Source organism: Leptopilina boulardi, unplaced genomic scaffold (genome assembly GCF_019393585.1).
Source record: "Leptopilina boulardi isolate dan_hultmark-lab unplaced genomic scaffold, ZJU_Lbou_2.1 LbouV2_333, whole genome shotgun sequence".
In the NCBI taxonomy this organism is placed as follows: domain Eukaryota; kingdom Metazoa; phylum Arthropoda; class Insecta; order Hymenoptera; family Figitidae; genus Leptopilina; species Leptopilina boulardi.
The window spans coordinates 1,065,494-1,077,112 of NW_026137900.1; the positions used below are offsets into that span (position 1 = coordinate 1,065,494).

General features: G+C 26.7%; 2 protein-coding genes across 2 annotated transcripts; one reads left to right on the forward strand and one right to left on the reverse strand.

Moving 5' to 3' along the window:
* The first annotated feature begins 1,096 nt into the window (after window positions 1-1,096).
* LOC127285525 (NEDD4-binding protein 2) lies at window positions 1,097-7,352 on the forward strand. Its single transcript, XM_051311610.1, has 7 exons — window positions 1,097-1,268; window positions 1,556-5,458; window positions 5,528-5,649; window positions 5,710-5,958; window positions 6,025-6,228; window positions 6,295-6,590; window positions 6,671-7,352. The coding sequence occupies exons 1-7, from the start codon at window positions 1,097-1,099 to the stop codon at window positions 6,732-6,734; spliced, it is 5,010 nt and encodes a 1,669-aa protein (XP_051167567.1). The 3' UTR covers window positions 6,735-7,352.
* A 551-nt stretch (window positions 7,353-7,903) lies between these two features.
* LOC127285531 (MAPK/MAK/MRK overlapping kinase-like) lies at window positions 7,904-10,953 on the reverse strand. Its single transcript, XM_051311625.1, has 12 exons — window positions 10,767-10,953; window positions 10,577-10,691; window positions 10,424-10,513; window positions 10,258-10,338; window positions 10,050-10,170; window positions 9,801-9,979; window positions 9,604-9,708; window positions 9,351-9,524; window positions 9,080-9,197; window positions 8,808-8,942; window positions 8,479-8,696; window positions 7,904-8,230 (listed from the first exon to the last, which is right to left on the reverse strand). The coding sequence occupies exons 1-12, from the start codon at window positions 10,786-10,788 to the stop codon at window positions 8,017-8,019; spliced, it is 1,572 nt and encodes a 523-aa protein (XP_051167582.1). The 5' UTR covers window positions 10,789-10,953; the 3' UTR covers window positions 7,904-8,016.
* Between the last annotated feature and the right edge of the window lie 666 nt (window positions 10,954-11,619).

The following is an 11,619-nucleotide window of genomic DNA, read 5'->3' on the forward strand; positions in this document are numbered from 1 at the left end:
AATATAATCACAATAAACATTATGAATTATTAAGTATATATTAGATGTTTCTGATATGCACAGTATCTTCAAATTATTTAACATAAAGAACTTTTTCGTGGAGTGATGTGAGTGATAGAAAAATGATTTATAAATGAAACTCCTTTGCTTTGTGAGTAATAAAATCATTACAATCAAACTGTTATTTTACAAAATATAAATAAATCCTCTATAATAGATGACTCAGTGAGAAACGTGATAGAAATTTAAATTTTAACTCTTCAGTTCAATTTTTGGAAAGAAAAAAAAAACATTACATTTCTCATAAAAGTGACAATAAACGAGCTTTGTGCCATTCGATGTTTCTGCATTATATACAATTGTTTGAATGTTTCTTCATGTTTATCTCCTTTTTATGAATTTATTATCTGGTATTTTGAATTGATTATCAATAATCCTAGCAGTCAATTAAAAGGTCAATTTGAATGCTCAAGGTGAGTATTTCTTTTTTTTTCCCTTTTTGAAAGATTTTTTTAATTTTTAAATTAAAATTCAAAAAAGTTTTCAAGGATAAAATTTTATTACATTTGAAATTTGTCAATTTTTCTTAAACGTATTATGTCTCTAGAATAATATCTTCACGCTTGTTTCAAAAAATAATTTCATTTCTTTCTTTTACCCATCAAACGTGAAACTTGATTCCACTTTTTTTCAATCTTTATTCATGCGCGAATATTTGGTTGAATGACGTGGCCGAAACAAAACAAAAAGAACTTCTTTTTCTGTATTTAGTATTATAGTTACATTTCGAAACGTCATGAATATTTTCTGCTGAACAATTAAATGTTAATATCATTAGTAATTTTAAAAACATAATATATTTGAAACTTGAAACTTTTTTTATCTAATTTTCTAAAAAAAAGTTGAAATAAAACTTTAGTATTCAATTATAATAAGAATAAGTAATTTTACAAAAAAAAATTATTACACCTGTTTAAATATTATTATCTAGATTAATTTTTGTCTTAAAACATATATATAATATATATATATATATATATATAAATGTTTATCTTATCTTTCAGAAAAATTGATATTTTTTTTACACACATCCATAATGTCTTCAAAACGTAATTCACCAGTAGAAAAGTCTAATAAACGAACAAATAAAAGTCGCAAAAATGCTGCCGAATATCAAGAGCGTGTACTCAATCAAGTTCGTGAAATGTTTGATTCCATTTTAGAACCAGACGTTATTTTATCTGTGGTTCAAAATTGTAACTGGAAATGTAAGTCTCTGCTTTATTTATGTATATATATATTTAAAAATGTCTATTACGCATTATTTATGTGATGTAAGAACGTGACTGTTTCACTTTTAAAAATAATAAATATCGAGAAATTGTTTAAAAACTTGCAAATATATAAACAAAAAGTGTGATTTTAAATTAAATATCTTTTTTATTTAATTTGGATTTTTCTTTTAATTAAATATTTTATTTATTTGTTCAGGATAACACTTGATTAATGATAACAATGCATAAGTAATTACATATTGGATTATTTTTTTTTTCAGTACAACCGTCCATTGAATGTTTGATTAGCTTATCAGCAAATATCAACACTTCCAAAGAGAGTGACAGAAATTTCACCAATTTTAATGCAGATTTGGAGAAGGACGAAGAAGGTGCAGTGGGAAATAATCGAGATTCAAGTCCAGAAGAGGATGCTTTTGAGGTTGATACCGATTTCACATATTTGAATATTGACGACGAGGAATTACAAAAACAAAAAGATGAATTCAAAAGGTTTGAATTAATGCGAAAACATACACAGGATTGCAATGAAGATTTACCTAAACATTTTTTTCAAGAAAATTTTGAAAAAATCTTTGACGACTTTATTTCTTCCACAAATGATCCATCAACAATTATAGAAGATTCATTATTACCCAGCGGAAGTAAAACACATGAAAGTTCACGTCAATTTTCAAATTTATCTGAAGAACGTAAAAGTAAAACAGAAACTGAATCACTTTGTGGTTTAAAGATTCAATATCGATTTGGTGGTCCCGAGGCAAGTTCCGATGATGATGCTGATGTGGTAATTGAAAAGGAAAGCAACGATCAAATAATAACAAATTCCGAGAATACATTGACAAACGTTTGTCAATTTTTATCGTTATCTACGGAAAGTTCGCCAAAAACAACATTCCCTCAGGTTGAAATGATTAGTACCGCTTCGCCAATGTCGTCGCCTGTTAATGAAAAATTCAAAGCCGGTTTTAATGCCACACTAAGTCGAATAAAATCGACAATTCAACGAGGATTTAAAATAATGGTAATAACACGCGGACTTCCCGGTAGTGGAAAATCATATCTCGCAAGAAATATCGCTCAATTGGCCGATGAAAATGATGCTGCTCAATTTATTTTTAGTACTGATGATTTTTTTATGAAAAAAGGACGTATTTATGATTTTGATCCAATGAAATTATCAGATGCACATACATTTAATCAACAACGTGTTTCAAAGGCTGTGAAAGATGGAATTAGTCCAATAATTATCGACAATACCAATACTCAATGTTGGGAAATGAAACCGTATGTGATTTTTGCAGTGCAATATGGTTACTTTATTGAAGTTCTCGAACCAAATACACTCTGGGCATATAATGTCAATGAATTGGCAAAAAAGAATATACACAATGTGCCGAAACAATCAATACAAAGAATGCTTGAACGTTTCGATAAAAATATCACCGCGGCAAAATTGTTAAAAATGTTCTCCTTGAAATATGAATCCTTTAATACACCACCACAACCATGTTTAAATGATCATGTCCTTAAGAAAAAGAAAAAAAATCCTGATAATCTAAAGGAAACGAGGAAAATTCAACGCAAAAATAAGAAAATTGAAGAAAAATTGGAAAATTACACTCCTGTTGGTGTCTCAAATGCAACAGTTGTCAATGCCATTAAAACACCTCAAAATGAAAATCTAACTGCTTTGGAACTCGCTCTCAAAACTTTCGGTGGTGACGATGATGATTTATCGCCAAAAGAAAATACACAACATTTAATTGAGGACAAATGGGATGAAAATGGCACAAGTTGGGAAGACGAGGAATTAAAAGTCGAAATCAATAATCAAGAATCAAATAATTTAAAAGAAACACTCAATGAAGAATCATCGAGTTATCGTCCATTTGTTTTAAAAGTGGCTGATAATGTGAAAAATGTTCACGAAGTAAATGAAATACATCCCACCCTCGGTGCAATTGGTTCTGAGAGAAAAAACAGTTTTATTAAAAATTTCCCTCCAAATTCTTCGGAACTCGATAATAATACTGTTCTCTCACAATGTTGGGATTTCACTATTTTACTCGATGGACAACAAATACACAGTGTTGCACCCGAAAATGAATCTCTAAACGACGAAAGTCGGGAAAATTCGAATAATTCCACAATATCGCGTTCGTCGGAAAATTCACGAAAAGTTAAGAGTCCAACTGAAGAATTAAAAGAGGCAGCTAATGATAAAGATTCACCTGACAGTGGTACTAAATCATCCACAACTGAATCTTTCGAACATATCGATTCAAATAGTGAGGATTCATCATTTGAAATTCGTGATCTAATCGACGCGAAAGAAACAACAGAAATAGATGATGAAATTACAATAAATTCAGAGCACGATCCACAAGCGAAAGTCAGTTTTGGATCAATTATGAAATTCATTAAAAAATCATTCCTCGGCGTTAATAATAATAATAACGAATCATCAAAAGAAAAAAAGAAAAATTCCGAAACTGTCATCATTGATTCTCTAACCGAAAAATTACATTCACCCGTTAAAGATCATAATTATTGTAAAACAAAGAATCTCGATTACGAACATTGGATTATGCCCGTCAATGAACATAATTATTCAAAAACACCTGATGACGAGCCAGAAATTGATGACACCTTAAGTAAGAAGCTCGCCGAATTTTCTCAAGATTCACCAAATAAATTAAATTTAGTTTGCGAATCACAAGGAAATTTCAAATGTATTGATTATCTTGATGATTCCCTAAAAGAAAATTCAAATTTCGTTAATATTTCCCCCGATATTGATTCATTGGAGAAAGTGAATATGTCAAATTTTGAGAAATTAGTTTCCATTTTAAATGAATCACGTGATAATTTAGATGCACTGAACTCTAAATTTGAAACAATAAAATTGACCGAAGAAAATGAGAAATTAATTCTAGAAGAGAAGGAAATACAAAGTAATCAAGATAATCGTTTAAGCTTTACAAAAGAAATTGACGAAACATTACTTCAAAAAAATGAAAATCTTTCAGTAAAAATCGATAAGAATTCTGATCCAAGTGAAGAAATGATTGATAATATTAATTCAATATCATGGAAAGAATCACCATTTCCAATTTATGGTTCCGAAATTCCAATGAAAATTGTCGAAGTATCGAAAACAATTATCACAGCAGAAGCTGCAACAAATACAAATTTCTACGATTTTAATGTATCATTCATTGGCGGAACAAATGAATCCGAATACACAATTTTGGATACATTCAATCGAAGTATCAACGAGGGGCAACAAATTCCAAATTTCGAGACACCACCACCAAGAAAATTAAAACTCGACAAAAGTTCCATGACAAATGAAGTTGATATTTTACTACAATTGCCAAATACTTCTCAAAATTCTGAGGAATCAGACAAAGAAATGATTCAAGGTTTAATTGATATGTTTCCCCACATACCCGAAGATTATATACTTGATGTTTATAAAAATTTATGTAAAGGCGATTCAGATTGGGCAATTGATGTATTACTCGATGGTGTACCATCGGGTGGAATTTTAAAAACATCGGAAAATTCATCTTCGAATTCATCGCCTATGAATAAAAAACAAGATAATCTCAAACAAACTATTGAATCAAATAATGAAAGTATGCAAAATCGTCGAAAGGAAAAATCATTAATTAGTGAAGATATTCTTGCATTGAAAAAACATCTTGAGGAGAAAGTGATGATAAGTGAGGCATCTTATCATCCACATACGTTACGTGTGAGAAAATGGAGAAATGGCGAGCCAGACGTTTCGACAGAAGAAATTATTGAAGCACAAGCGAAAAATAAAAATGTCCTTCAATTTGCCAATGATTCGAGATCAGGTTCATCACGAGAATCGCCAATAAATGAAAATATTTTAAAAGAAAAAGAAGAGAGCGACAGCGATGAATCATCATTGGAATCTGATGAAACAATAGAATTCGATTTGGGTTGGGAATTTATCAAAAATCTCGAATCACAATTTGGTAATAATGATTTTCAATTGCCTGATGGACTATTTCCGGTGATTAATATGAAGAAATCATTAGCCCAAGAAATTTATTCACTGTGGATTGAATCAATGCAACAGCAAATGGATGATCAGCAAGAACAATTGGATGCAATGATTGCAAAAGGTATTTAAAAAATTCCTATTTTTTTTTTTGGCTAGCTTGATTTTCATTTTGGAAAATTGACTTTCACAGACGCCGAATATGCAAAATCATTAGAAGAAGCTGAAGCTAAAGCTGTTAAGGAATCCACTGTACCAAGTTTAAATGAAGTCATGGATATGGAATTAGCTTTAGCGGTTTATAAAAATGACATGGTAACAAAAATATTTAATAAATAAAAAAATAATAATTAATTAGTTGAAAAATTTTTGCAGAAGAAACAACAAGTGAGAGAAACGCCAAACGATATGGCGTCACGTTTAACGCGGCAAATGTTAAATGAAATGTTCCCAAATACTGATCCCGAAACATTGAGTGAAATTTTAAAAGCGCACAATGGAAATTTTAAGGAAACTGTCGAAGTTTTAGAGGCGAGCACAGGACAGTCTTTAAGTTCAACAGGCGCTTTAGACAAACAAAATAGTTTAATCGATAAACTAAAGCAACAAAAATTGTCAAAAGAGGTAGAAATTTTTAAAAAAATGTTAATTTTTAAAAACTGAATTAATAATATTAAAAATAATTTTTAGGATTCAAAATCGCTTAAAGTGACGAGTTCAAAAATTACAAATGCAGAGCCAGATGAATTGACATATGAGCAAGTTTTGGATTCTGCTCATGAATCAAGAAGAGAAGCCGAAAGACAATTTTTATTGCGTAATGGAAATTTTAATAAAGCATCTCAAGCTTATAGAAATGGAAATCCTGCAGTTGCTTCATATTATTCTGAAATGGTATATAATAAATTTTTTTGTTTCTCAAAAGGAAAAAAAAGATAATGAGTAATTTTCATATTTCAGGCTAAATTACATTCGAAAAAAATGGAAACTGCCAATTCAGAGGCGGCAAGCGCATTTTTAGCGGCTCAAACACATGTTTTAGGCGAAGAAAATACACTAGATTTACATAATCTATTCGTTCCCGAAGCATTACAGGCATTGGATATATATTTAGATCATCAATTGCAAATGTTAAATAGTCGAAATAAAAGATCAGTGGAAATATTAATCATTACTGGTCGTGGTGCTCGGAGTAGTAATAATAAAAGTAAAATAAAACCTGCGGTATCGAAAAGACTTACTGCCAGAAATATTGGGTAATTATTTTTTTTTTTTTTGATAAAATTCCTTTAATTTTGTTTATCGAGAAAATAATTTTTCTCCTAAATTCTTTCAGTTTTACCGAAGCAAATCCAGGATGTTTAAAAGCAAGACTTTACAGACGCAACTCTTCTACGTAGATGTTTTTTTTTATACATGGAGATAATTTTTAATCCAATATATAAGGTAATCGTTCCACGAGATATATACTTATTTAAAAAAAATATATATTTTTCCAAAAATCCTATTTTCGTATTTTTGTAAGGTTTTTTTTTTACATCTTCGTATTTGTATATTGTAAATTTATATCGAGTCCTTCATAAAAATGAAGATCACGTGACGAGTACATCGAATTAATGTACACATTTTTTAAAAGAAATTTACAAAAAAAAAATGTTCTTATTCGGAATCGAAAAAAAAGTTTAATAAGCCTTACAAATTTTATACGAAAGAAAGATTGAGGAATATTTTTCCATCATTAATTTCTCTACGCAAAATTATCATGGATTGTTTATTAATTGAAAGGTATCCTTTCTCTTCTACATTTAATTCAATTATTTTTATTGAATTGAAAAACAATGAAATTTCGTAATTATTTTACAATTTTGAGAAAATAATTTTACTATATATTTTTTTGCATGCTATTGTCAAATTATGTATTTTTAAAGATTGATTTTTTTTATTGGAATTTTTATATTTAGTTTTTTTTTAAGATGAAATAATAGAAAAATAATTGGATTAATTAATCAAATAATTTATATATGTGAAATTAAATGATTTAATTAAATCCATTAAGTGATTTGAGATTAGTCAATTAATAACTTACTTTATAAATTGGTTATTAATTGATTAATAATTATATTTTTTATGATTGAGACTATATTTATGAATTAACTATTAAATGCCTTTTATCTAAGTGAAAAATATTCAACTTAGATATGTGCAAATAAACTTATTTTAAAAACATATATATATTTTATAATCATCGAAGAAAAAAAAAATTGTTATTTTTAGTAAATAGTTAATGAACTTGTATAAATGAATAATTATGTGAACATATCTACAATCAAATGCAGAAGAGTGTTAATTTTTTAAGTTCGTTAAAAATGTTATTAAAAATTATAATTATTGCAAATATTTGTGAAATTACATTTTTTTAACTTTTACCGTGCAATTATTTTTTTACCTCATTATTTAAAAAAGAAATAAGAAAATTTGAATCAATGGAAATTGAAATTACTAACAATAAATGGAATAATATATTACGAAAATTAAAATTTTAAACTTTATAAAAATAATTACCTTATAAGTGAAGAATTAATTTTATTGTAAAATTTTTGAAAATTTATAACTCAATTTAATCTCTTATTCTGTAATTTATCTTGTTGATATTTGAACTTTGTATTTTTGTGTTGTCTTATTTCAAAATTCATGTTTAGCAATTTTCTTTGCTGGACTTTTCACGTAAGGTGATTTAATATTAAAGCTTGGCCTTTTTCCGGAAATTTCGGGCACACGACGAATACCATTTTCCATGTTAATAGAACGTAAATTTTGTTGTTGTCTATATAGAAATTGATATCCTGATTGCTTTGGTAGGACATGACGATGAGTTAATTTTTCTTGTGGAATTTTACTTGAAAAAAAAATATATTTTCAATTAATTCAAGTTCAATAACTTAAACTAAAAACAAAGAATAATTTGACAATTTAAAATAACATTTAATTGTTTTTTTAATTTGTTGCATTTACATAATTTCATTAAACAAATTATTAATTCTTTAAATATAATAAACATTTTTATTTTCTATGAAACAGTAATTGAACTATTAAAAATTAGAAAAAATTTGAAAAAGAACTTGTAAGGTAAATTTAAAAAAATACTTGTAAGGCAGTTCATTAATTTGTCTGCACGTTTCTCCTTCGTAAAAATAACGATTAAATCTCCGCGCTCTTAAATTAGGATAATCCACTTTTAATGAATTGTTTCTCTCCATGATTACTTTCTGCATTTTGTTTTGATTCTCATACATTGAAATATGTCTTCCATTATTACATTCAATATTTGGTAATTTTATTTCTGAACCATCCGATTTGATTATCTAAGAATTAATTTTAGATATTCAATTTTCAGTTATGATTATTAAAAAGATGCAAATAAACTAAAATATAATTATTTTTTTTTTTTTTTACAAAGATTTCAAACATTTTACCGTAATTTTTCGGCTGAATGGATTTTTTTGAGGAATATTTGGTATCCATTGCGTTGAATTTAAAACTCTTGGTTGAATAAATTCGCATGATGAATTTCTTCTTGAATTTGAATCGGTTGGCAGAATTCTGGAAAACTTTGAAGAATAAAATTTTTAAATTTTTGTTTGATTCAAATTTTAAGGCTGAAAGTAAATGTTCATTTGTTTTCTTTTGCATTTGCTAAAGAATAAATTTTTTAAAAAAATTCTTTTAAAAATAATTCAATTGTTACTTTCGATTTTCGTCGTTTTTGAGACAAAATATGGTTTATAAGAACAGGATTTTGCCATTGTGGAGAATTTTTTTGAATTGCTTGCGTTACGCTTCTTGTAATTCTCGGCAATTCTTCTCTACAAAAAAAAAAATAGTAAAAGAATTTAGTTAATTAAATTAAATAAAAATTTCATTATCAATTAAAAGAGTGATTAATTATTCCATTTCTATTGAATAAAATTTCTGATTAAACGTTGGATTTAAAATGAATTACAAAAAAAAGGATTTGCCTTAGTTCATAAAAGTATCGATGATCCAAAAGTCTTTTTACATTGCTTCTGAATTCCGGATCATAAATTAACATTAATCGCAAAAGATCTCTTCCAGCTTCAGATACATGTGGAACCAATGAATAAAGTCCTTGGCCTTTCTTCGACGAAAAGAAAAAACAATTTCGAAGTGTTCTGAACAAATAAACTTTTAATTAATTAAATATTAAATTTTTTATTTTTATTTTAGTTAAAAAAATATGGATAGTCTTACTGTTTTCGGAATTTCACCACTAATCTTGCGTGAGGTGTACCCAGAATATCGTGAATTTTTGAAATTTGATCCAATTCATTTGAACCAGGAAAAAGAGGTTTTAATCTAAAAAAAAATTAATGCTTTTAAATTATTTCTATTCATCTCTAAATTTTGTCTATAAAAATTGAAAGAAAAATTTTTTAATATAAACTAACGTTAATAATTCGTAGAATACACAACCAGACGCCCAAATATCCATTTTTGATCCATAATATCCCGTTGTTAGCAAACATTCAGGTGGACGATACCATCTGGTTGAAATATAATCAGTGTAAGGTGGTTTACTGTAAATTCCTTTAACAGATCCTAAATCGGCTAATTTTATAGAATCTCCCTGTATAAATAAAAGAAAAAAACATTAAATTTTAATTATCTTAAGTAAATTAAAGTTTATTTTCAAATACCTTTATTAAAATATTTTCCGGTTTAATATCTCGATGAAAAATCCCATGCTTATGCAAATGCTCCAATCCTTTTAATAGCTGATGTAAATATAATTTGACTTTTTTCTCCATAATCATCTGCCTGCAAATAAAAAAAAAAAAATTTATATTAAAATTATATTGATATTTTTAGAATATAATTAAAGTGAAGTAATGAAAAATAAATTACCCTTTTCTTGCTTTCATCATGACATAAAGACTCATATCCATTAATTCAAAAATAAGAGTAACTCTCCCAGATAATGGATCACTGATGAATTGTATTAAAAAAAATTTTTATATAATAATGAAGATATTGAAATTTAATTATTTAAAAAAAAATTTCAACCACTTACTACAAACATTCAAGCACATATAAAACATTTGGATGTCTCGTGATTTTTCTCATTGTCGAGACTTCTGAACATTCCAAAATTTCCTTAATACTGTTAAAAAAAATAAATCAATTTTCAAATATCAAAGTTTTTATCAAAAATTTTGCAACTCACTTAAAATAAGTTTTCTTCAAACGTTTCGCTGCAAATAATTCACTAGACACTTTATTTTGACATTTTAAAACATCCGAGAATGAACCTTCACCAATTTTCTCTATTACCTTATATTCTATAATTAAAAAAAAAAATTAAAACCTTAAAATAATATTTCTAACCCTTTCAATTGTAAATAGTATCAACAAACTTTTCAAAAATGTGTCGAACATAATTTAAGATTATGTGTTTGCTGATATAAAATTCTTGCTTAAAATCAAATAATTGATTTCCACGTATAAATACCATTTTTTGATGAAAACTTTCTAATGTTAAACAGTTAAAAGTTATTGTATAAAAAAAGAAGGAAAACATTCATACAAAAAAAAGATGCTCCACTGTTTTTTTACTTCAGACGATATCATCTGTTATTACTCTGAAATAACTGTAACTATTAAATTTTAATTCAATTGTAATTTAAATTAATTCAAAAATTAAATTAAAATTTTGAATTAATAAAAAGTTAATTAAAAATTAGTCTATATCGATGATAATAAATTTTTTATCCTCAAAAAATAAATTAATTGAAATCAAACTTGTAAAACAGATTTCATAGCAAGTAAGGACTAATTTTATTTTTTTTTTTCGTATGATTACATTTTATATATATTTATATATCAATCATAATTAAAGTTTACATATAAATATATTCGTCATTGTTTATATATTTATATGCATACGAATAATAATAAGAATAATAATGATAATAATAATAATAATAATAATTTTTTTTTGTTCTAAACTAACATAGTTATTAAAAACAATATTTAACTGAAGAATAATTTCATCGATACCTTCTTATTACAAGTATTCGTAATTATTTCTACAATACCGAGTAATCGTATGCTCTACAGTCAGCTTTTTTTATGTATATTTATGACAAGAATAATAGTATACTACAATTATTAATTACACGAAAAAAATACTCCTTTTAATGGTATCATATATATATATGTATACATATAAATATATATGTATATATATAATTTTTGATTTTAGTCACC

Coding starts and splice junctions, on each gene's coding strand:
- LOC127285525 (XM_051311610.1), top strand. CDS start 1,097: ATGTCTTCAAAACGTAATTCACCAGTAGAAAAGTCTAATAAACGAACA. Junction 6,229..6,294: donor CTTCATATTATTCTGAAATG/GTATATAATAAA, acceptor TTCATATTTCAG/GCTAAATTACATTCGAAAAA. Junction 6,591..6,670: donor CTTACTGCCAGAAATATTGG/GTAATTATTTTT, acceptor AAATTCTTTCAG/TTTTACCGAAGCAAATCCAG.
- LOC127285531 (XM_051311625.1), bottom strand. CDS start 10,788: ATGTTCGACACATTTTTGAAAA. Junction 9,980..10,049: donor CGGAAAATATTTTAATAAAG/GTATTTGAAAAT, acceptor TTATTTATACAG/GGAGATTCTATAAAATTAGC. Junction 8,697..8,807: donor CATTCAGCCGAAAAATTACG/GTAAAATGTTTG, acceptor ATTAATTCTTAG/ATAATCAAATCGGATGGTTC.